We start from the raw sequence: 26,736 nt of genomic DNA, 5'->3' as shown, positions 1-26,736 counted from the left end.
TAAACCAGCCTTTTATTCCCCCTTAACTACATGGGAAAGATGAGATCCAAAAGATATGATATCAGACTGCAAAAAAAAAAATCATCACTCAGGTATGCACCTGCTGTACTTAAAATCTCAGGAAGTATTTTTTAAAGGGGAGTTACAAGGAATAGCTGGAATGGTGGGGAGTCATAGTGCATGCCACAAATTCAACAGCATTTTATGGTCTACTGTGTAACACAAAACTTCTCATTTAAAAAAAAAAAAAAAAAATTGGGAGAAATTGAATAGTTCAGTCCTAGGAGGTACAGAAAGGGCAGGAACTGCGGATTTTCATACACAGACTCAACACAACTTGCCCAACAGTAAGCACCTCCCAGCTTCAAACCACTATCCTATGATGGGGTGGATGAGAAGAATAAAAGTTTAATCTAAATCAACAATTCAAATGAGTCCCAGAAAGAAAGTAATACTATCATTAGCACTATTTTCCACATAGACAGTCGATTCATTAAAAGATGAAAAGATCTGTGTAACCTAGTCTTGTGCAAGGGGACCAAGAAAGGCCTTTCACTCACCTCATATGAAAATTTCCAGTTGTGAAAGCTGATCATGTCCATCTATTTTGCTGGTTACCAGTAAAGCAATCCATCAGTCTGTATGTGTGGCATACGAAGCACAGGAAAAGTGAATTTCACATACATTTTACAGTCAGTTATGTTTTAAACAATGAAAAATCAAACTGCATTTTGTCAATTGCCTACCTGAGAATTCATCCTCATTTGAAACATTTTAATTCAATTAGCTGAACTTGCAGAGTTAAATAGTAGCATATTGCTGAAAAAATGACTAATGGCTCTTAAAATTTAATTAATGTGTATTAAATCAATAGTCATCATTTGTGGCAAGGTTATTACAGCATTACATTGTTATTTGTTTGCTTGCTTGTTTACATTATTTTCTACAAAAATACCGCATACCTCCTCCTTTTTTTTAACAAATTAAGTTTCAAACCAAAGAAACAGTCAAGATTCACTGGGGGGTTGCCTGCTTCACTTTTTTTGTGTGTGCATGTGGGGGGTTTCATAATGTTTATATTTTGGAAAAGGCAGGCCTTGCCAGCAGGGAAGACAACCAGTCCAGCTGATCAAAGAGCTTTGGCTTGAACTTCGAGCAAAAAGGAGAGCACATCACCTTGGAAGAAGGGGCAAGCAACTCGGGAGGACTACAAGGCTGTTGTGAGGTTATGCACGGGGCCAAAGCCCAACTAGAACTTAGTTTGGCTACTGCTGTAAAAAACAACAAAAAATGCTTTCTACAAATTCAACAGCAACAAAAGGAAGGCCAAGAAGAATGGACTTTAAGCTCCCCTCCAACTCTAATCATTCTATGTTTAAGTACATCTTCTGGTGAAAGACAGAAATTATGTGCTCCTGTGAACCACAAGTTGAGCAAGAATACACAGTCAAAAATATCAGAAATTGCACACACCAATTTTCAGATACTATCTAGTTCTGTCACAAAGATGCATATTTCTTTTCCTTAGAAGAAATAAAAACCAAACAAAACCACGCCAATTACCTATTTTCCCTCAACTACCCCACAAATTCATATTACTGCAAATATCCTGCTACTGTAATTTTAATACTTAATCTAAAACAAAGCATTTCAACCTTCCTACTCACACATCCATTTTTCTGAAGATCATCCTCATATCTCTAAATTTTTAAGGGAAGCTTTCATAGGAAAAAACTCTTCACAGACAAGAAAGATGTACAAGTACTTTCTATTTACTGCCAGACAAACTTTCATTCAGGATTTCTCCATTGCTAAAGACAAAACCTCTCTTTCTACACGTCAAGGACAGTAAGCAAACCTGTCACATACACAATCCATTCCTATCACACTACTGAGTAATTAAAACCAGTGTGTTGGGGCAAATAGACAAAGGAGATTGATAAAGATTGCATTAAGATCTCAAGCTTGGCATTTGCTAAATTCTGAAATCTTAAGTTTTGCAAACTTAACAATTGTAATGACATTATATTCAGCAACTGTAATGAAATATAGTTTGTCCCAATGTTTCTGGTAAAATGGTCAAGAATTGGAGCTGTCCAGCAATAGCTGTTGGCTCACTGAAGACAGGCAGAAAACCAGGCAGCCACAGACGAGAAACTCAGCACAAGAAAAACTTTAAAGCTTGTGTATTTTATCAGATCAGGTAAAAAAAAAGAGGTCTGGAGTCGCAATGTAGCTTGCACAAACTTATGCACAGCAGTTTTGTCTATGGCACGATCCAGAAAATGCCAGCTGCTTTTGTCAGGAGTACAGAAACAAACCAACACCTTCAACCTCACAAACACTAAAAATATATATTTAAAATAAGGATATGATCTCAAGATAGCTGGAGGATATGCAAAGCACTGAAATCCAGTAGGCTGAATTTGTCCCTGGTGCTTAGTACATGCAATTTTCCTTAATGTAATGGACAGATACTTTGCATTAGGAGTGAATTTAAATGTATGGTTATGATGTGTAAAAAAGCTTTTGTTCTACAACAAAAAAGGCATCTGCATCAACATAATTTATGCAGCTGTACAAATTTTTAATTCAGCTTGATTGCTGTTTGTTATTTGCTGAAGTGAAAACTCAAATAAATTTACACTCTGCTCCAATTTTCTCCCAAATACTTATATCTACCTCTGATAAGAAAGGTTGCACTGGACAAGTGCTCTCAGTCGTACTTACTGAGAATCAATCATCAACCTAAATTACATACTTGTAATTTATAAAGTTCCTGAAGATCTTCTCTCTCACACTGGAACAGTAGCATTACTTAAATAAAAAGCATCCAGTGGGTATTTGGCTCTGCCCAGAGCATACTCCATCTTCTCATACATCTTCACTTGTTGAAAGAGTCCATAATAATGTGCTTTATTAATCAACTTATCAAACCATGAAAAAGAACCAGTGCTCTGCTCTCTGCACAGGTACATAGCAAAATCACTGGCCCTAGAGACTGGCTGAATTGTACCAAAGCTCTCTGGAACCAACACCAATGAACTCATCATTCTCTGAGAGCCCCAAGTAAATCTAGACGGGGAGGGAGTTTCCTTAAATCTGCAAACCATACTCCTCACATCTTTTCATGGAACAAGTGAAGTACCCTTGGAAAAGAAACCAAAAAGAGAATCCAGCTTTAGCTGAACTTTTAAGTTTTTACAATAAACAACTGGGCTAAGGCTAAAATATCTTTTTACTGTGGTACAGAAGACAGTCTTCCTTCCAATGTCCTCCTCGCCTTTTTTGTTTGTATATGATGTTGCTAATCACAGACTTTTCTAAAATTGCTAATCAGTAACACTATTCAGTCTTGTTAAGCTATAACAAAAGCACGGTACAATTATCTGCACTAACAACAGTGTGATACGACTGATCAGTATTTGTCAGATAATTCCATGAAGAGACAAATGAGCATGTGTATGGGGGAGGGAATAAACCAGTACGTAGCTAATCAACAGGACTGAATCTGTAAGTATAAGGTGGTAGAGGAAAGAAGGAAATGCATTGCCTTGCCTATTTAGAAATCTGATGTATTTAGCAGGGGTGCAGCAGTGAAGATTCTAAATGTGAGTGCATATTACAGCCAGAACTCCACTTTCTTTTTCATTGCTGAAACAGTGAAATCACATTCTGGCTTAACAAGATATAGTATATGTAACATTGGCTCAGACTTGTGCTAGCCCAGTTCTCACCAACTTCAGTCCTTGCCTGATGTTTCTATTAAGAACAGTCCAACTCAGCACAATGAACTGTAACCCAAAAGCCACTTGCAGCATGAGAATGTAAATACATCTTTGCACGGGTCAGTTCACCGGCTGCTTTGGGTCAGGTACATTGGTTTCAAAGTTTTTCACAAGTGTGTGTGAACAGAAATGAAACAAAGGAAAACAACGGATGAAAATTCTTTCTTTTGCAAAATATCCCAGAGAATTAGCTTAAACCAAACCAGAAACCCTGTGTAGGAGGAGGAATGGAGTGTAACTCAGAGGACTGCTTCATTTGTTTCTGCACAGATCTCCCATGCAACCCCAGGTCTCACATTCTCTTTTCTGCAGATATTCGACTGCATAATGCAAACAACGATCCTTTCATCACCCTTGTGTCGGAACAGCAGAAACTCTTAAAAGCAGTCTGTTACAACTCTCTCCTCAGTGCCCAACACAAAGGGCACCGTGAAAAAAAACCAAACAAAATCACCCTCATGCAAACGGTGCTAAAATGAAAAAAAAAAGGACTCTAAACCTTTGCCAGCTCTGGAAGAAGTAATCTCTGCAAGAATATGAGGATAGATGGGTTTTGACAAGTTATTTAGAAGACTAACTCATAACTGATGCAACACTGTATTAATTTTTCTTGCTACTCTGTAGCAGAGAAAATGCCATCATTACAACAGGTAATCTATGCTATATCTAAAAAATTGCTACTAAATCTCTGATTAAGTTACCCAGCAACATAAGTGAAGCCTTGATATCACGCTAAAAGCAAATGCAAAACTAACCAGTTTTTCTTCTATAATTACCTATTTAACAACTGTAAATAACCTGCATGAATTGTGTCTACCTGTCACTTACATATTATTAAAATACATAATTCTTATGATAGATAATAAGAAGTTCATAACTCAGATAAATATTACTTTTATATACCTGTATACTAAAATAGACTTGTTCATAGCTATTTTCAGGACTGACTACATGTAGCAAATCCATAAAGAGAAACCTCCTAAATGGCCAAGTACATAAAATTCTTTTAAAAGCCAGATTAATTAACAAGCACCATTATGCCTGAGTCCCATGCCACCGATGGAGAAGTTATGCTTTTTTCCTGAAGTCAACAAGGTAGTTTTAATCTTCAAACAACTAGGCAATTTAGGAGCCAAAGTAACAATTAAAACTGCTTAGGTCTTTGCCCTAGGTCCCAGATTCTTACTGATGTATCAGTGCCCATTTCCCATTCATTTCAGTGGCACACAGTTACATAAATATTAACATACAACTGGCTGTAAATACACCTGAAGGTGTCCTTACAGAAATTCCAGAAAACAATTTGCTGACTTCAAGGAGCAAAATAACCCAATGACAAGTTTATCATATGTTGAATACAAGGATACATTCAAAAATAAGTTTTAGTCTTGTAATCTATCTCAAAGTTGTTGAGCTGAGTCCAACAGTGATTTCCCACTGAAGCCAATAAATTCTTATTACCTGGCCCATCAAAGTTTCCTCCTGAAAGAGATCTTTGCAACTCATTTCTCAGCACTAAAATGCTACTTACACGTCTATGTAAATCTTTTAACTATGGAATGCTGTAAAATGACATTTCAGTAGAGTATTTATGTAATATCTGACAACTAACTGCTTCAGTAGTCAGATTTTCTTATTAACTCTAAATACGTAATGCAAGATAAACATTACCTTGATTTTCTTCCAGCTTCCCAATTGTTTCTATCTGCTCAACAAGGTCATTTGAGTTCCACTGGCTCATGCCTATAAGAATGGCACTTTTTCCTTCCACCATCTCTTCTGTAGGAGAAGAAAGGAGAACAGAATAAATTGCTGTGACAAACAACAGAAAAAAGACAGGGTGAGAACCAGTAATTGAGACAGAAATAAACACTCAGCATAGCCCCTAATGGGAATAGATAACAGGGTACCATATGCAGGACTCTCCAGGAAAGCTTTTTACCTACTCATATGCTCTACAGCAAAACTGTATGCTTCATATACTGTGTGCAGGAAAACAATGGAAAAGAGAGGACCGATTTTTTTTCTTACCTTGAGCAGTCACTTAAAACTAAAGTTTATAATAATCAATTTGAGTGTTTGAGTGGCTGGTTGGTTTTGTTTCTTTTTTTTCATTTTAAGAACATTCAAAAGGCAGAGCAGAGGGCAGAGTGGACACACAGTTTAAGACTTTTCAAGAATGGGACTGGTTCTCTCAGCGCAAAGAGACTTCCACAGACTGAGATGGATTTCAAGGGCATGAATTTTCATGAGAAATGACACAATACTGGAGATTTTTGGTTTGCCTCCAAAACACAAGCCACCATTCTTATGGTTTAAAAAAGCAAATAAAATATGTATCTACACACATACGCCACACGCAGCCTCTCCCCCAAAATCTCAGTTACACATCCACATCAGCTTTGTATCTATGACAATTCACATTCCCATAATAATGAAGGATCATCTGAGTACCAGCTGCAGTGTCTGTGTGCCTACCCACTGACAATAAAGATTACAAGGGACAAATGAGCTTATATACTATCCATATTTCTTTCCTCTCTCTGTGCAGACAGCTGGAACATCCCTGTGCTAAAAGCCTGTTTCAGATAAGACAGCTGTTTGGTTCAGAACAAGGATAAAATAATCAGTGTTCAGCAATGTATTTTCTGAAACACAGACCCGTGCATGCACACACACAGAGCTCAGAGCTCTCTTCAAACAGAGATGGATTGCTAATTCCCAGCTCAGAAGAGCAGATCTGAGCTCATTTCAGGCTGGGCACGAGCTGGCATTGTGACATCAGATAACATGTAGTCAGGCTTTTGTGCCTCAGCCTCCCTACAATTTAAAAAAAAAAAAAAAAAAATCTTGAATTTATTACCATTTTTGGTCACTTGTTTCTTTATTTTTCTGTGGATTGCTTCTTGATTCTCAGATACAGAACCCTTTATGCCAACAGAGTAGTTACTGTAAATCTAGTTATGTAGAAACAGGTAATTAAAAACAGTATTTGAGGAATGTCTCATGTCCCAGACTTCAAAAAGGCTCTGAACTGAATACATACCGTATTAATACAGGCAATAAATGAAGAAACTACCACAGGACATCCTTTCAAATTAAGTTAAAAAGAACAATTGCATCTCTTTCTGCACAGAGGCTGTAGTATACCTGTAGAGCCAGGTATTCATTTCTAACTCTGGTAAATCAAGATGATACAAGCATGTTTCTGAAAGAATGTGAAGTCCACAATCATTTCACTGATTCTAGAGGCAGCAGAATCCATTAAATCATTTCTCCAGACTTCCTGAATAAACTAGATCAAACAGATTTATCTTGCTATATCTGATCAACCAAACACAAATCATTTGACTTTCTTAAAAAACATTATTCCAGTATCTATTGTCATTTAGACCTGCCCAATTTCAATGGACAGTTGTAACGTTCTAGGAAAGGCCAAAATTTGGTGCCAAGTTTTCAAATTCAGTTTTATTTTGAAAAGTTTTCTTCCCTTGTTTAATTGAGGCTGTTGCCTACTGGAGAGGATGGTGATAAAAAATGTGAGCAGCTTGCATTTCAAGTTTAAATTTGCCATAAGTTTTATAACTACAGAAGGCAAAAAGGAAATTGGAAAATAAGTGGTTCACCATCAGACAGACACCATCACTGGCAGATAAACTGAAGTCAAGGCATCCTGGATCCAAACCTGTACTTTGAATAATACACAGTAATAATCTGATTAATATTAGTTATGTCTCTGGAAAAACAGCTTGTTTAGGAAAATAATATTACAAATTCAGCTTTGCAGAAATAAATCAGTCAGTTATCAGTGAAGCTGATGCACAGCTTCCAAACCACTCAGAGCACAAAGCTGATGCCCCCACAAAGCTGTTTGACTTTCACTGCCTACCTCCCACCCTCTGCATTTTTAAATTAACTAAAAAGCTCCTGATATAATGCTGAATTTTCACACAAGCTTGTGTCAGCATGAAAACACAAGAACTGGTCATCAACCATTCTTGCAACAATTCCACGCACAAAGAAAATTACAACATGCTGAAAACCGAAGTTCACTTCAAGACAGCAGACCTTCAGTGCCAAATACTGCCTTAAAAACACCAACTGCCATTCGCAAATCCACCGTGCATCTCCAGACACCAAATCAGCACACAGAAATGAGACAGAAGCCAATGTGGTCCTATAAAATAAAACTAATTTGCTCAGAAATAGGCCTCATTCAAGAGGAACAGAATGTGGGGAATGGAGGGGATTTTCTCTCTGCACCACAAATATCACCAGAGGGAGAAACTGAATGACAATCTTAGTTATGCAAACGTTTTTGCACTTAGACATCAGCAGAATCTGATGGCGTGTTACAGAGCATGTCCAGATTCAGGATCTCACAGGGGATGTCAGGAGTGCTGCAGGTACCTCAGTTGGTCAGAGCGTGTTGCTAATAATGCCAAGGTCATGGGTTAGATCCCCATATGGCCCATTCACTTAAGAGTTGGACTTGATGATCCTTGTGGTCCTTTTTAACTCAGAATATTCTGTGATTAAATCCGCAAGCACTCAGATTATCGCTCCTTGAACAAGCAGAGGTCTCAGTCTGCCCAGGGAAAATTTTGACAGAATGGAAAACCTAAGCCATTGGTCTTAAAAGTTGTCCATCAGTAACACAGACACTCATGGCCTTCATCAGAAACTGTGAACAAGTGAACTGTGAACTCCAGTTGTAACATCATACACTGCCTGATCTGGGAAGGAGCTGGACCGAAAAGACTCCATAAGGTCTGGGCTGGTGCAGTCTTGCTGCTTCTGACATAAGACTCAGTTCAGGGCAGCTTGCTCATGCACCCCAGCACCTCATCCAACTCCTGCAAATTTAGGCCCATTCATAAATTCTGAAGAGAAGATCTGATGGGGTTTTTTTGTCAGATGAGGAAAATGCTCTCAGCGCACCTCCAAAGGAGCTCAGTTACTTGCTGCAAAATTGGGGAAAAAAATGGGAAGGGGAGGACAAAAACGTGCACTGACCTCGTGCATCGAAGAATTCATCATCGGAGCTCTCCACGGAGTCCCTGAGGACGCTCTGCATGTGCCGCTGGGCGCCACCAAAGCGGCAGGGGCCAGCTGGAAAGAGAGACTCACGTTAACCCAAGAGAACGCTCGCCTCCGCTCCAGGAAAAAACAACCACCCCACACACTAACGACCAGTTTGTGTACATGGTTCAGGAGGATCATTTTGGTCATCACACAAACTTTAACCTCAATAGTCACCCAGCCAGAGCTCTCAGGATGGCACAAAAATACTTCCACCTAACAAGAGTGATTAAAACAAGTTCTCGTTAAAGATAAGTCTATTGCTTTCAGCTAATGCAGCGACTTCAAAAGATAAATTCTTCCCTGTTGAATTCATCTGGCTGTTCCATTCCAACACTCAAACTGCATATTGTTTCTAAGGCATGAAGCAGCATTTCCCCAGGACATGGCAGTATCTCCATTTAAATTCAGTTTCACTCCTAAAAGAAGTGTCATCCTATTTAGCTCACAGATTTGCAGACAAACTACTCAATTCTCACTCACTGAGCTGTTTTCATCAGGGAGTTTTGTGGTGCTGGAGCCTGGGGCTTTCACTGAAGCTTCCACTTGACAGCAGACAGGAAGGCAAAACCGCCTTAGAATGAGTACAGTAACAGATATAGTGATGACAGCGTAGATGGTCCCAACAGATTATCATACTCAAACTAATTTGTAATTAGTAAACCAGACTTGCCTAACTGTACAAGTTCTCTTTACATCTACAGCAACCCAACAATAGAAAGTAGTAGTGAAATATATTCCTTCTATTAACAACAAAGCCTCCCCACAATTAGTGGGGAACCAGGCATCAAATCCACCATACCCCTAACAACGCTACTGTAGAAAGGACACTCACTACCCACCTAAACAGTGTCCTTGGTTTTATTCATTTCTGCAAATGACGCCATCAGCTCTGAATCTAACATCCAGAGCCCCTGGCCACAAAAACATTCTTCTTCTCTCATTAGTAAAATAGCAACTCAAGCAGAGGATGCACCTTCTAAACTATTCTGTGGAAAACATGCCACTAGGTCTACAGCCTTTTGTTCTTCATTTATTCCACCTATAGCTGAATTAATCAGAAATATAAGTGAAGAGTGGTAAGAAGAAGCAGATTTTAGCTGGCCAAGAAGAGAGTAAAAATAAAAATCAGTAATAGTATCTTAATAGGGTAAAAAAAAATTGGTTATTAAGGAGTCAGTATTCATTACAAGAGTACGGTGCGTGTTGGGAATGTGTCCAATGGTATCTGGCAGCTACTGGAGAATGAATACCGACCACTGCACTTACTGTTACAGATTTCTGAAAACTTTTACTAATCATAGGAAACAGTACACTGAATTATTCCTCACCAAGCAACACCTTCCTGTCCCTCCATTCAGATACATATCTATCCTAAAATGTATCACTACAGTCTTCAAAACAGTGGTAGAAAGAACACTTATCTGAACTTCTAATGAAGACAAGTCTGCTTTGGGTCAATGCTTGGAAGAGAAGGCATTCCAAAATTGCAAAAGCATAAGATGGAAGGGAGGGAAGGTGTGAGGCGGAGGGAGGGAGGGAAGGAAAGGAAGGAAATATAAATCTAAAATTGTAAAGACTTCAAAAGTACTCCAAAACAAACAGCAACTCCCTGGTGAAAAACTGCCACTAGCCTGGCTGGAAATCAGTAAAAGTACTGTCCCCTCCCAAACAAGCTCATGGTTCCAGGGACCTTGGAGTTCGATGCACAATGTAACAGGACAGGGAAAAGTGTCACAAATATCCAGGCATAAATTCTGGCTATGAGAAAAGCCCTTGGAAGCATCAGTTTTATTATTATTTGCACTAGGAACGCTTCTAGATTTAGAAGCAGCTTAAACATATCCACAGTCAGCAGCACAAATCTGTGTGATCTCACTGCTGCAGCTCTCCACATCTACATGGATTTGCTGGCTGGACTGCATTGCACTGCCCTAATACATTGGTCCTTGTAGAGTCTGCTTTGTTTTGTGCCAGTAGATTAGCATTAGACACCTTCAGAAGACTCTATTAACATTTCCTGATTGCATTAGACACTGACATTGCCTGGACTCACTGATTTGATTTACAGTGTCAACTGCTGCATATTTTATTTTATAATTTTTTCCAGAGAATGAAAAGACTTGCCCAACTTTGAAACGCAGGCAAACTCCTTGGTAATGACACTTGAGGCTTCTATGGCAGTGAACTTACTCTTTATCAGATCAGTCAGCTGATTCTTAGCAGCCAGATGTCAGCAATTTTTGCACCCAGGGTAGCAACTTTCATTTAATTTCAGCTGTTTAATTTAATTTCAGTTGTTCAGTATCACAATTTCTGATGATAGAAGGGGACCGCATGAAGAAATACTTTTAACCGAAACCACTAAGGAGAGAGTCACAACAGTAGAAGCACATACAGCAGTTCCCCACAGGTCGCTGGGGCAGTACAGCAGATGGACAGTAGGATACAAGGGGAACACTTCCAAGAGGCAGAAGGAGAGTCCACAGAAATGCACAGGTGCTTCCCTTCCAGAAGAAGCAGAAGTGAAGTTTCCTACCTAAGCTGCTCTCTGCACAGAACTGCATGTTGTGACAGTCACCTGTGACAGAGGGAGCTGCAGGGGCTGGCCCTGAGCACACAGCCACAGCAACAACTGCAGAGAGGACAGGAGCAGAGCATCCTCAGCACCATGCACAGAAGCTGAATGCTCTAGTTAGGCTACTGCTGTAATTATGATTACAATCAGTGATTTTCTTCTGTTAAGAAAGTCTTGCTTTTTCTTCTTCAACAAAGAACAGCTGGAATTTCACTGGTACTTTGTTGCATCAGTGAGCTGGTGACATGAGATGAGGCACTATGATGCATGAGTGAAATGCAATGGTGGAAAAACTCTCTTTTTTTTTCCCTGTACTAATTTTTTTCATACTTTATTTTTTTCTGTGCCTGATGTTATTGTATCTACCCGAAGGACAACTCCTGCAGGACCTAAAGAAAACAATAATCCTACATGTGTACTATTCCATAGCATATCCATCATGGATATGCTAGACTGGGGTTTGTGATTCACCATACTCCACAATATACCCCAACCTCACAGTAGCTGCCATTAATTAGCAATTTATACAAAGCCACTTCTGAATGTTGTTGAAAAACAATCATTTAAAGTAAGACGTTTAGATTTGCAATATGTTCATTAGCCAATTTACCCACGATAGATATTGATTTCCTTACCCTAAGATGTATAAGTAAGGAGCACAACTGAAACCTTTATCCTGTACAGAACAGCTTCCGTGAGGGTGAGAGCCACAGATATGATCAGCTGCATCCTCTTGTGATAAGCAGCAAAATAGCCAGGATCTTACTTGACTGAAAATTGGTACAGAAATAGTCCCATGTTCTATTATGTGACACTCGCACTTCCGGCTGAAGGCAAGTCAGACTGCACCTCTGTGGACAGCATCCTAATTCAGATGCAAGGCAAATTTCATCCCTGGTGTTTAGTGACTATACATAGTTCCAGCAAACAGTAGAAGAAACAGTTCCCACTCACATATCTGCAGCTTCTAATGCTGTCCATCCAGAGAAGGAACAACCCACTATGATGGTGCAATCTCTGATATGTTCCACAAATAGACCTAAGGAGCAGAACAGCCATGAAAAATGCCAATTCCGCTTTCACCCACAAACACCAGCAGAGCTCATTTTATCACAGTTCCATAAGAAATCAACAGCAATGGAAAAGTATATATAAGAGAAGAATTGTCTCTAGCTTCTCTTGGTCAGGAGGTATAAACTCAGATTCTTTCCAAAGGTGCCTCTTTTTTTTGATGTATTAGCAGTGATATGACAATAAGTGGTGCATGAGCACACTTCATCCCACGTGATTATGAGGGGATTCTAAAAGAGGAAAAAAAAAGAAAAACAGAAGAGGAATTAAAGTGACTCTACTAGCCTGTAGCCAACATTCTCGGGACTAAGGAAATGGAAGTAGAAAAATAGGTAAGAAGTGAGGTAAGGCCTAAGAGACTCTGAAAGCCTCTAAGAAACAAAGGTCTTCCTCTGGCAACTGAATAGCTAACACTGGTGATTCCCAACTCTAATTTAATCATTTCCTATATCCTTTTAAAAGGCCTAATGTCCAAAACACACTCATCCTGTAAGTCCCAAGCATCCTAAGACAGAACAGCTCATCACTGTCACTCAATAATTCTGGTTCTGCTGCCCTCTCATCTTGAAACAGCTTTAAAAACACTGACTGCAGCCGAAAAAGAAAACCACAACTCGAATCATCACTGTTTACAGTAGAACTTCACCAGCAGGACCAGCACAAACACTTAGGAAATGAAAGAGCAATGACTTCATTCCTGAGCGTATTTGTGAGGGCAGAGCAGCAGCACAGTAAGCTCAGCCCAGAAGCATCAGCGTAAGAGTCACTCCAGCATGTCCCTCTTCTCCTTACCAGTGCATGGATCACTGGTTACTTTGTCAGGCAAACAGGACAGGCAGAAAGCAAGCAGGCTGATCCAAAATGCCATCATACCGCCCCTCGTGCACTGGTAGCATCAGCAGTGTGACAGGCTGGTCCCAAAGACCAACCTGGTTCAGGTGTGCTCACACTGGATCTGCCAGGAAGGTTCAATTCAAGCAGCTTGGGATAAGAGCAGCATTTTTCATTGGATGTGATTACAGCAGAGGGCTTTACTGGAAAACTAATTCAACTAATTCACTTCACTGTCACATTATCACACATTTCAAGCTTTGCAGCAGGCCCAGCTTTTTCCTGCATCTTTTGCTTGGTAACAAACATTTGCCAATCAGCCTAGAATAAGCACATGCCAGACACAGGTATCATAAGAAAAGCACTCCTGAATACTATCACCACACCAACCGAGTTAGACACGAAACAGCACACAGTGTTCTCACACCTACTGGAAACTAAGTCTTTTACATAGTAAAGTATTGAGGACTGAATTAATCTCAACAAAATATATAAAAAAATAGACTCTGTTGCACAGATTAAAACATTTCCACTTGTCAAAACTTGCTTTAGAACTGTGACCATTTTGAATTCAGGGACAGTTTTCCCAATAAAATTAAAAAACACAAGTCATTTTTCCATTTGGAAAGACAAGCTGGGTAGAAGGAACGACCTTCGCTGTTGCCAGTGACTGCTATTGTATAATAATACTTCTTTCCATTCTGATGGTTCAGATGCTTCCTGCCTACCCATTAAGTGATTTAAGTGAGCTACCCACACAGTGTTACCTAGTGACTACACGGTTAAGACTTACTGGAGGCCAAAATCACCCACTGTATATTCTAGCTACATGCTTTATTTGTTCTCTGGCAAATGTGAAACTGAAGATGTATATTACAAGGATGTGAATTTAACTACTGGAGGAACTCCTCAGACTCAGGAGCTCAGGCAAGACAGAGATGCAGATCCTCCCTTCAATAATTCCAGAGTGAAAACTAACATATGGTCAGAAAAAGCCCTCGCCTGCACACAGAGTACCAAAAAAGACAGACCATACATTGACATTATTGATAGTAGGGCCACACAGAACTCGTCCAAAATCATACAATGAACCTGCAGCAGAAACTGGAACTTAAATGAAATCAGTTGAAGTTGAAATGAAACACACTGCAAGCAGAAAGGGCTGAGGGGGGGTGCGGAGTGGGATGCCTACAGAATTGTGACCCTAAAGGGAGAGAGGGAGAAAAATAACCATGAGAGGTGAGAGGGAGGTCAGAGAGAGAGAGCATACAAGACCAAGGGAGATAGAGAAGAAAAAAGTAGAAGGCTAAGTCAAGATGTCAAGTTCTCTTGTCAAAGAGCACAGCTGACAAAGCCAGAGACATAGTTATAGACAGAAAAAAGTCCACACAAATTGCAGGTTCCCTTGTCAAGAAATGAAAGAGCTAACTGATGGAACAGTCCAGAAACCACTGTGGTCAAAAGTGCGCAACACAACCAACTCCCCTCTCCCGTTCCTCATTCAGTGTCTTTCATCTCGTAGCAATTCCACAGTGACAAGTCTCTGGTTACCTACTTTGTACATCTTTCCACTGGCAATTCTGCAGCAGATGGTAAGGACAGGCACGTATTTGCATATTAAGTAAAGAAAACAAATCAAGAAATTAAGCCATGCAGGCCTTTAAGCCCCTATTTTAAGGGTATCAGTGAAATTTCCAGTCTTGCACTCTCTGGGATTACTAGTGAGGTGGAGGAAGCGAGAGAAGAGGTTTACCATGGCTGTTCAGGCTCAAAATCCTAGATAGAGCTTTCCTGTAAAATTGTGGTACATCTCCCAGAGCTGTTTCTTGATGCTTCAGATACCAGCTCCCCCTCAGCAGAAATTAACTTCACCCTCCCTCTCAGTATCATCATCACCTCCTCCAAACTGACTCCCCAAAACCAGAGAGATATGAATATTCTCTAACCTTTTCCTGCAATGACTGGTAGGTGGACTGCCTGCATCACATCTGAAAGACTCTACTTTCATAGTGCAGAGATTCTGGCTTACTGAGGAGGATCTGACATTTTCAGTCACTGCTGTCTGTTAAAATTAAAGCAGGAGATAAAGAGCAGATATCCCCCCCACTCCCACAGGGACATGTCAGGTCACTACCATCAGGACTATCATCTGCAGTTCTGTCTGGTAGGTTTTACAACCTACAATCTTGCAAATGTCCAAGCACTTCTGCACAGGGACTACTCCAAGTGCTTAAGATCTGGAGTTCACTAGGTGAGATCTGACTACTCAAATGAGTCAAGCATGGACCACGACTAAAAGCCCTTTACAGGCACACCTGTCATTCAACAGTGATCAACAGCAGATTTTCCCAGACTTGTGATCTTTCTTTTGAGATAAGGCTACAGCATTGGAAGGGGCTGCGAGGCAGGGTTCATACAAGCAAAACAGACACAACATTTCTATCTTTGTGCATATCCAGCTCACATTGATAAACTCAGTAGGCTCCATTTATAAAAGCAGCACATTTCCCTACACAGATATGTTCTGCCAGACCTCCTTTGTGAATGGTTTAGTTTTGCTTTACAATAAGAAGTAGTTACAGTGTCACAAAGCTGGCATCAAAAAGACATATTTTGTCTACTGAAGTCAGTGGAATCACATCCGAGACAAGTACCATCCTTTAAATTCCTGTGCAAAGTTGGGCTTGAACACACAAGCTACATACGCAGGCTGCATTACTCATGTATCACAGAAAGCCAAACCAATGCCCCCTTATTTTCCTATCAAACTTAAAGGACTGGAAACTAATGCCAAAGAAAAAACTGTGAGACTTTTCCCTCACTTTTTACTTCTTCATCTTCCAAAGATGGAAAAACAACCATTTAGTTCAATCCTATATTGCATCTTCTGAAATTATTGATGCTCTCATGTTCCTGAGTATTATGTCTCTGGACTGCCACCAATCCATGCCTATTCTGGAGGAATAATAAAAAAACCCAAAAAACACTGCTGAAGGAACCCCTTTGGGTTTACTTAATATTGCCATGCTGCTGTAAAGCTGTCCCAGAGCTGGCACCAAACACCAGGTGAACGTCACATACTGACCATTCGGTCACAGCGTCAGGCCTTCATCTGCAACAGCAATGGGCTCTGTGTGCACCCAGAAGAAAACCACTTCTGCATCAGCAATTGCATTCTCTTCTGTTCTGCTGGTTGTCACCGGCCATTCGTGCACACACAGGATATGCCACCTGTGGCCTGTAGGCTGCACTGGGCATCAGGGTGCTGCTGCGGCTGAGCATCCCCAAGCCCTGGTCCCAGCTCCAGCCAACCGACCTCCGCATTGCTCAGGGCTCCGGAGGAAGCGCGAGGTTACAGCACGTGAACGGGCAAAGCGCAGCCTTTGCCTTTCAGCAAGTCCCACCCAACAGCATACCGTTATTGTTCTCCGAGCACGGCTGCTGCCTCCCGCTCTGCTCCTCCTGGGCAGGTGGCACCGAGCACCGGCCCACCACGAGGCCGGCGCTGGAGAGACGGTTCCCAGACCAGCTCCGGCGGAGGGCGGGAACGAGGGCCGGGCAGCGGCGACTGGCGCGGGCGCCGCGATGCCCCGGCAGTGCCGCGACCACGACACCGACCGACGCGAGCGCCAAGGCAGAAGCGGGCCGCGCTCGGAAACCACGACAAGGGACCGAACATACCCGCGCCTCGTTCACACGAGTTTGTGTTCAAACGCTCCGCGGGGCCGGCGGGGGGAGGACGCGGAGCTGGGGCTGCCCCGGAGCCGCGGGTACGTAGGAGCGCACCCGAGCCTCAACCCCTGGCCCCCCGCGGGGCCCCGCGCTCCCCTCAGAGCCACCCCATCCCGCCCCCGGGGCTCAACACTCACCTGGGCGCGGAGCTTTCGCCATTTCAGGGCAGCCTGCTTGCAGCCAAGCCGTTTTCAGCCGCGTCAGGTGCTCGCTCGCGGGGCGCTCCGGGCGCGCCCGCGCTCCGCACATCCGCCGCCCCATCTGCTCGGCGGAGGCCCGCGCCGCCCCCTCGCCTGCGGCGCTGAGAGACGCGGCCGAGAGACGCCGCCGCCCGCCCCGCCGCTGAAGGCGCAGCCGCCGTCGCTAAAGGCGCAGCGAGCGGCTCGGCGGAGAGCGGGAGGACCGCGCCAGCGCGGGGATGTGGCTGCGCGTAAACGGCCCGCGGAGCGCGACCAGCGCCCTGCCCCGGGGATCCTCGCGGGGGGCTCCCCCTGCCCTCAACCCCCACGACGCGCCCGCCGGGGAGGGGTCGGGGCTCCCTCTCCGTCTTAGGGCCCCTCGGAGCTGCGGGCGGGCAGAGGACGGAGCTGGACCCGCTCCCCCGTGCTGTCCGCACCGTGCCCGACTCCCCTCTCCAGCTGCGCCACGGTGCCGGCGCCGCACGGCTCGGTCGCTGCCGCGGCACTGGCCCCGCAAGCTGCTCCTGCAAGTGGTTGCGCTGGAATTTAATACCAAATATCCTTCGGTTGTTGCCAAGCCCCATGTCAGTGCGGTGGTTGAACTACTTGCAACGCGCCGCCTTTAGGTCAGCCATAGGCAAGCGGCTTACAGCCTGCTGAGAGCTGGACCAGGGAACTTACAGGGCGAGACTCGATTCCTCCTTCTTTAGAGCCCCCAGAAGCAGCATATCTCTAAAAGTAGAGAAGCCAGCTTCTCCAGATCCCCCAAGGATTGAAAGAAATTAACCTTAAGAAACGTCTTAAGTTGCAGCCCATCTTGTGGGGAACGATGGGAAGAGGCTGGCAGAGAGCCTACAAAGGCTTGTATGTTACTAGTGTGTCAGAGCACCACCTAGTAAAGTGCAGCGAACAAAAGTTTGGCCCAAAGAACCCCACAATTAAAGAGCCAAGCAAACATAATGCAACCAAGTCCTAAAGCAACTTAAGGCTCAGTGCCAATACCAGCTTGGTAGGTATTAAGATAAATACATGATTCGCTCGGGGTGTTGCTAAGCGTTCATTCAAGGAGCCAGAGCAAATACCCCTGAGAACACAGCGAGTTAAGTGGTTTTGTTTGATCCTTAAGTGGAATAGCCACAATGCTCAAGGATTCCCAGCCCCAAGCCAGCATACAAACTATGGCTCACCTTCCTCCAGCTCTGGGTGACAGTGCTATGTGCTGGACAGTTTGTCCTCGAGCCACATTGCCTCTGCTGTTGGACTTGCCTGTTTAGAAGATTTGATAAGGGTGGCTTTCCCAAATGTGCTACGGTGTCACTAAGCCACCAAAGAAAGCGATCCTAGAGAGAGACCATGGGTATATAGAATCATAAAATGTGCTGAGTTGGAAGACACTCATCAGGATCATCAAGTCCAACTCCTGGCCCGGCACAGGACACCCCAATAATCCCACCATGTGCCTGACAGCACTGTCCAAACACTCCTTGAACTCAGACAGGCTTGGTGCTGTGACCACTGCCCTGGGAAGCCTGTACCAGTGCTCAATCAGCCTCTGGGGAAGAACATTTCCCTGATAACTAATCTAAATCTTCCCTGACACAGCTTCATGTCATTTCCTTGACTCTGGTGACAGTACTGGCTTAGGGGAGAATGTCTGAAAGCCAGAGATGTGTTTGGACAAGTGCAGTAGGTTCCCTGCTCTGTGCTGCTTCCAACTGCAACAGCTCAGTACAAGCAGCTTCTGTCTTGTACAGATGTGACCTGCTCACCATCAGAGGTTCTTCATTAAACCCTTTTCAGTTTACATCACAAAGAGCAAGGACTGCACACTACAAGATACATCCCAACGACTGTATTGAGATAATATTCAGCCTAAATGGCTCTTCTGCACTGGACTAGAGGCAGTGACTGAAAAAAAAGTCTTTCCATTGGCACAGCTGCCTGAGCGGGCAGTTACCTGCAGCCTCTGAAGGCAGTAAGCACCACAATGCCTCCCTCCAGAGGAAAAGGTTAATTTCCACTGTCCTGAATACTGAAAGCAGACAACTGCCAGTCCTTGACAACATATAGGTCCAGAAATCTTTTCTTTCTCCTAAAGACTTTCAAAAGCTTCACAGATTCCAACAAAATCCTTTCAGTACACAAAGGCACAGCTTTTTTCATGCATTACAGAGGACATGTAGAATTTCTTCAAGAGTCATCGCCAAATAATAATGTAAGAAAAATATACTAAGCCAGGTAATGGCTTGAATTGGAATGCATTTAAAGATATTTATACATCAAAGAACCTACTGAGAAATAATCTAATTCCAAACACATTTACTCTTAATTGAAACACATGCTGTTTTACTGGTGACCCAAGTTCTCTTCCTTACAATGGAGCAGACAAACTCCTCTCAAGACAAAGCCTCTGTCAAAGGATGCTCTGCATCATTGCTGGCTTTTCTGGTGTTGCAAGATGTCCAGTTACAGAAATCAACCTTGTACAAAACACTCTGAAAAAGATCAACAAAATAGGTAGCCAGTGCCTTGAGGCAGTGCAGAGCCACCCGAGGATGGGAGCTCAGAGAAAAATGATACCAACTGACACTAGTGCCCCCCTGAAAACATCTGCCCACCTAATGATCCAAACCTGCTCAAACTGGGCAAGGAGAGTTGCTCTAACTGCACAGGTCAGGACCTCAGCACCAAAGCTGAAGGCTGCTTGTTTGGTTTATATTTCCAGGACTGAATTCAAGGCTGGCTTCTATACTGTTATGCCTGCTGACACCAGGTTCAACCTGATTTAAGCAGCCTTCAGAGTGAAACCAGGAGAATGCTGAGGAAGGAAAATGGAAGATCTGTCCTCTAGAGCCAATATTGTTTGTCCAAAGTCAGAAGATAATTGCTTATTTCAAGAAAGGGTGATGCGAGTGCGGTTTCGTCAGCAGATGTGGGACTCAAGGAAAGCAGTTGATGAGGGCTCAGTGACAGGCAGAACCTTTTAAGTTCAGTTTTTATGCCCTCCTTGAAGTCACCACAGAACTTGAAAGGCAGCCTTAAGGAGCAGACACCACACTGAGTCAGAGAAAACAGCAGGCAATGGAGCAGCTCCCAGCCAAGTGTTGCACGTCAGCCACCCACTAGAAATGGGTTGCACTACGGTGTTTTACTTGGACAGACTGAGAAATTCTCTGGCAGTAGATACACCTGCTTTGTGGCTGCTCATGCCAGTGAAACAGCCAAAGAAGCTATCCAGGATCCAAGAATAAGCCTTGAGATGGTAACTCTTGGTAATGTAACTTCAAATAGTTTGCAAGACCTCTCTGCACTGTTTATACATCACCAAACTGCCAAAATAAAAAAGAAACAGGATATGTCACAGCCTAGTTCAGAGAAGAGCAGCATTCTGCAAAAAATGGAAGGGAACAAAATCATAATCCACAGAGGCATAAGAGAGGACAGCAATGGATCAGCAACTGGTCCTAACAAAGACTTCCTGATACTCCCAGGTAACAGGGAATTGTCTGGCAGGCAGGCACATTGCCTGATGAGGAGGCTGTGATGTTGCCAGGTTGCTGTTAGCTCTAGTTAATCCCAGGTACCAGAAAGACTGCACTGACTGACACCAGGAATACTCAGCTTTGCAGCTGAAGCTGGATTCATGGCTGTAAAAAGCCCACAACAGACACAAGGAAGCATACAAATCCTGGGCCAGGCATAGTCTAACTGATGGCCCAACAGCTGTCATAGCCAGGACAAGAGCTGAGAGAGCTAGTCCTCAACCCCTCATCTATCATTTCATTGTCTAGGAACTCAAAGATGCTCTTTCCTCCTGCCTCAAGTCTTGTTAATAGCCAGAGCCTCTCCAAGGACCCCCACAACCAAAGGTCTGGCAGAGCAGGAGCAGACTACGACTGATCAGTAACGTCAGGGCTGAGGCCTTCTGAAATTGCAGGCAGGAGCAATGGTACTTGCTGGTTTAATTCCACTGCTCTCCAGTGTTGGTAGCTACACGAGGAGGAAGGCACAGGGTATAAAAACAGATGGAAAAAGTTCATAAGAATTAAAATCACAGGATTTCAGAAGGATTTCATAAGTAATTAATTTATATCTAGTATTTGTTGCCACACTGCAGAACCACCAGTTGAGACTGACTTCTCTGCTCTGTTTACAATTCTTTAATAAAAGGGATAGATTTGCTGAGCACAAGGCAGAAAGCTTCCAGATCCAGATGGGAGACAGCAATACAGCTCACAAAAACTTCTTGGTGCAACTGAGAGCACATGAAAATTGTGCTGTAGACCCTACAGGAAAGTTCCCGCATTTAAATATGCCCATATAACCATACCTTTGCATACCTGGTAGTGCTGCAGAAAGGATTACTCCCTGTCCACTCCAAATACCACCCTAAGGACAGGGATCTTAACAATTTTTAGAAGACAAGTTGCACAGAGTAAAAAAACCAAAAAACTAAACAAGTGTTCAGAAATTCTTGAATCAAAATTTCAAGGAATAGTATGAAATTGTAGCAGCTGTAGATTTTATGCTGTTACTTTAGAGCCATTTTGGGAGCTTTTTTGTCACATCTTGACATGGAGAGGAGGAAGCTGGAAGAGGAGAGCAATGTCTTAATTTTCAAAATGTCAGAATACAGATCATGTTTGTCAAGCTTTCTACTCTCAAAAATCAGGACAGGACAGGACAGTGACAGAACACCACACTGAGAGGGAAAGGAGGAAGAAGCAAGAAAACCCAAAGGTACAATTTTTATCTAGATTGCTGCAGACACACAGAAGAAGCCTAAGTTAATCAGCATCTACCAAAACCAAAAGCCCAAACCTGCCATGCCTACATACTGATTTGCTTATACTAATATCTTTCTGATTAGATATCTCATTCTTTCAGTAAGGAATAGCTTAGATTTTGTCCTCTCTTGCTACCCCCCCCCCTCCCAATTTAACCCACCATTAAAGGAGTAACCCAGACTCTCCAATCTCTAATATTACTGATATTTTGCTCTCTTTTATTGAGTCCATTCTGATTATTCCATTAAGAAAAGAAGAAAATGGTAATAAAATTGTGGGGTCTCTCCCATTTCAGGGGATAAGGATAGGGCATCTATTCTTTCCATGTGGAAAAGTCTATCAGTTTCCTAATCTTATTTTGATAAAGGCAGCCTGTTTTTTCTAAAACATTGTTATAGTGGCCTAACGCGTTGCTAGGAAGCATTCTTCCCAGACCCTGACTGCTGGTCCATCGCAGAGCAAAGTATTAGGAAAGATCAGCAGGAGGAAAGACTGGAATAAATGCAAGATTTGTTGATGAGTATCAGCTTGACCCTAAATCCAGCTCTTTTTGCTAATTGAGAGACTGGGTATTGGGGGGGGGGGAGGACCAAACCAACAAAAAAACCCCCACAACCAAAACCTGGATATGTTCATGAGAACAAAAATTAGGAGTAATCAGCAGAGCTCTCCCTGTGCTTTAGACAGCAGGCTATTTTAGTCATGTGTCCTCACTGAAATGCTGAGGGGAGAGGGAGAAACAGTGACACCAGGATTTTTAGAAGCATCTGTGGAGCTTTCCTCTTCTACAGTGCAGCAGCTGTTTGCACAGACGTACCCAGCCTCAATTTCCATGGGCTTCCTCAGGCACAAAAGGATCTCAGCCAGGGCAGTGCTCGCCCTGCGTCCCACGCTGCAAAGCAGCCTAACCTGGCATGGGCAGCAGAGCTCAGGACACCCAGCCAGGCTTGGGGATGGCTCCCTGCACGATGGACCTGCTGCTCAATCCAGTCACACCAGGAGCCAGGTAAGGCAAAGGAGCACAAGGAGAACCCTGGCTGTGCAGCCCCCCATGCATATGCTCCACTCCAAAATCACCTCTATGTAAGCCAGGGAAGTGCCACCAGTGTAACACAGAACAAGTCAGTGATCCACAAGTGGGGACGCTCAGAAGAGGCCAGTGCATTCAAAAAATGCTGATGTTAAATGTCACTCTGCTCCCCCTGTCTCAGACTAATAACTTAGAGAATATTTTTCTCAGTAGCACCCATGGCCCTCATCCACCAGTACTATGCAAGAGAAGGGTGTAGAACCATCTGTGTAATGCATAGGGAGAATAATGAGAGAGACAAAAATGTGCCATCAGCAGTTTTGTTAGCAAGCAGAAAAGCAAAGTCCTAGACCTTAAGAGCATATATTTTAGCACCAGCACTCCCTTCTACCCAGACCCAAGGTTAAGGAGGGCTCTTGGAGAAGCAAAGTGTGATGTTTCATAAAGGAAACAAATGTGGTACTTCATGACTTTTTTTTTGATGGGCTGCATCACTCTGGGCAGCCTTCTTCTTATGCAGTTGGTTCTGCTTTGGACAAATTTCAGGACACTGGAAGAGCTAGTTCCAGGAGCTGTCTGTATGGAACAGCCCAGCTTGATCTCCCCTGAGCATCTCAGTCTGGGTCCATTTGAACAATGCTATTTACGTTTCACCAATACTGTGGACATTTTGTTCTGTGCCAGCTCAAAAAGGGACAGAAATCGCTACAGAAAGTTTAAAAAAAGAGGAAGAAGACAGGAAAAGAGAGAGTCGGTATGTGCATTTTAAGAGGTTTATTAATAACTGACACCAATGGTGCCACCTCCTGTGGATATAATCATTGTTAAGTATGTGCTCCTGAGGTGGTTAGAAATCCACACAGAAGTCTTGACCACAGAAGCAACCACTTTGTTCTTTCTCCCCTTTTAAAGTTTACTTGCTCTCTGTCTCCTTCCAGCTCACCCAGTTCTCTTTGGCTGTTCATTCCCTCTAGCCTAATATTCAGACTGGCTGCAGAAGAGAGAAGCCAGAAGGAAGGGGCTGGAGTGGGAGGAAGGCAGCAGCAGCTGCCTTTAGTTTAATTGGTGCTACTTAGTTCCATATTCAGAACAAGCTTCTTTTCCCAATTGAAAGACAACAGACAATTATAGAGAATATAACCTTTCATTTGAATTTCAGCCACATTTACAAATGTCAGAGACAAATGAAAGTTCCAGTGAAAACACCTGGACAGGGAACTAGCTTTCATTCAGCTGCCTGCACAGGTGTAGCTGCAGAATTCACAATAGGAAGAGTAGGTTTTTTGCAGATTGTCCCAAACTGAAGGCCAAATCTTGACAATATCTGAGCACTAAACTCCACCTGAAACTGCAGGAGCTTGTCCCTACCAGGAATTCACTGGAACAACTAAAGACCAAATCTTCAGACATGAACTTCCATAACATTGCTGTTCTTGTGTTTGACTCACAGAAGGAAAGGAATATCCAATTATAAAAGTAAGATGTTTCGATCTTTTGTTCTGCTCATTTGAAGGCAGAGCAAAACTTTCCTGAAGGCAACAGGTGTGGTACCAGGAAAACAGTTGCTATTTAATTTAAAAATATCAGGATTTTCTGCCCATGACTTAATCAACACTGAATTGTTCTCTTATTCTGCATTTGATTTGATCAAGATAACTTCTCTGACTACCACTTGCTCAGAGATAAGTGCGTAACTAAGTGATACCTGATTAGCGCTGCTTTCATTTCAACTCCAAAGCCATTTTCAGTAGCTTGAAGTAAATCTTTTCTATCAATATAAGTTGTGATTTAGTGAACAATATGAAAAATAAACCAGCCTAACAGACTAAGGACGTTACCAGAAATAACTAGTTTTCCTTTCAGCTGTCAGCAGGCAGGACAGACTAATGAGACACTGGTCTTCCTTGTCAAGCTCACTACAATTTCCATTTCTCTCCCTTTCTCATTGCACTTGGTGGTAAAGAAGGGCTGTTGACTGGTAGAATGGGGAATCTACTCACAACCGTTTCACTCATAAAATTATGTAAGTTACAGCCTTACCTTGCCTCAAAGCCCATTAAATCTTGTTTCCTTACCCCTGACATGAGCACAGAGGACACCAAAACCTTTCTAAAGAGTCAACAACAAAGGTATTCTAATCCGTTAACACAGATCAGAGTAAGTCTCGCCGCAGAAAAAAATACAACACCTGCCATTCCTCCCTTTTTCAGGTCTTGTCTAAATCTTCCACAAGCAATAAGCCCAATTTACATTACCCAGTGACCAGGCTGAGATAAGCCAAAGGGCTCGGCAGGTTGGAAGAGTCCCCAGCTTTCAGCCTTCTACAACGGGGTGCTGTTAGACACCAGTCCAGCCCTTTCTGATCCTGGCTGCATGCATTCCCAAGCATGTAATCTGGCTCAAGGTCAGGTTTATGTAATGGGGTTCCGAAAACAACACTGAAACAGATCCCTAAGGGAACTAGATCAAGACATCAGTGACATTCAGTCCCTACTGATTTTAGTTGGTGTCCAAAGGACTAGCAAGCAGCTCCAAAAATTGCCACAGTCAGCCAGGTTCTGGCTCCACAGAGTGTTCAGACATCAAACTGAATGTGGAGTGTTTGATGCACAAGGTAAGGTTACAATTCTCATTATAAACAAAGCACGATTAAAACTCCCAACTGTATATATCTAAGTCCTAAGAAAAAATTCCTCCCTATATTAAAGAGCTAACTGAGCACGACTGAGATACCCAGATGTAATTCAGTCTCACTTATTTCCGTCCCTTTCTCCCCCAGTTCTCACACTAATCCAATGGTCTGGTGCACCATGTGTTCCCCACAGGAAGTCTTTCTGCAGTAACCTCCAGAGAGCTGGCCTGCTTCAGAAAGCTGAGCTCAGAGCAGGGAACCAGGCTCATACCTCCAGCTGGTACTCAGGCAGCTTTCCCAGCCCCAGAAGGAAACGCACAGTATTCCAGCATCGCCTTCTGCAGAGCAAGGTGGTAACTGCAAGCACCCAGTCCAAGCTGCAGCATTTTCACCACTGGCTACCTTCTCATCCAGGCTAAGACCAGTAACCCCAGAGTCACTGCAGCTGGGGCCAGTTTAAGCCACCTGGCTCATTTGCTCCCGCACAGAATGCAGGCTCTTGCCTCCTTCTCACGGCCACTGTGAGATTGCTTTGTCTTGGCCCCTTGAGCCACCAGACAGCTCCCTCTTCCCTGCAGCACCTACCCCAGGCTGTCAGTGTGACCCCAGCTTCTGTGTGTGCCTCTGGCACAGCCAGACTGAAAACAAAATCTCCACTGAGGGAAAACGGGGTCAAAGGAAAGCACCAACTACAACCTTGATGCTGTGGGACCATATTCTATAGTTTTTTAAAAGCTGGAATCTGTAACTAGATTTACATGCATATAATGTGGTACAGAAAGAGTTTGAAGGAAAACTCAGGCAGCTCATGAATTAGCTCTGAATTCAGCAATCTTTTGCCTACATAATTGCTTTAAAAGTTATGCACATCCAAAAGTATCTTGGCAAATTAGGGGACCGTTTGAAAGAACATTTAAAGCCAAAAAGTAAATATATTAAAAATCAGTCTTTGAAAAATACTCCTCAGCAGCAAAGACTGAGTTTATTCAGTGAAAAAGAGATCCCTTCCTACAGCAAAAAGGATAA

At 43.0% G+C, this 26,736-nt stretch overlaps 1 protein-coding gene across 1 annotated transcript in view; it reads right to left on the bottom strand.

The window, feature by feature from the left end:
- PITPNM3 (PITPNM family member 3) overlaps window positions 1-17,480 on the bottom strand; it is a 62,208-nt gene extending 44,728 nt beyond the window's left edge. The window contains 3 exon segments of the mRNA XM_032707417.1: window positions 5,460-5,567; window positions 8,805-8,900; window positions 17,220-17,480. Coding sequence (XP_032563308.1) covers window positions 5,460-5,567; window positions 8,805-8,900; window positions 17,220-17,343 — 328 coding nt within the window. The 5' untranslated portion in view covers window positions 17,344-17,480.
- Window positions 17,481-26,736: the final 9,256 nt, after the last annotated feature.

Source organism: Chiroxiphia lanceolata, chromosome 20 (genome assembly GCF_009829145.1).
Source record: "Chiroxiphia lanceolata isolate bChiLan1 chromosome 20, bChiLan1.pri, whole genome shotgun sequence".
In the NCBI taxonomy this organism is placed as follows: Eukaryota; Metazoa; Chordata; class Aves; order Passeriformes; family Pipridae; genus Chiroxiphia; species Chiroxiphia lanceolata.
Note: the sequence above shows the minus strand (reverse complement) of the source record. Positions and strands in the feature narration are given on the sequence as shown.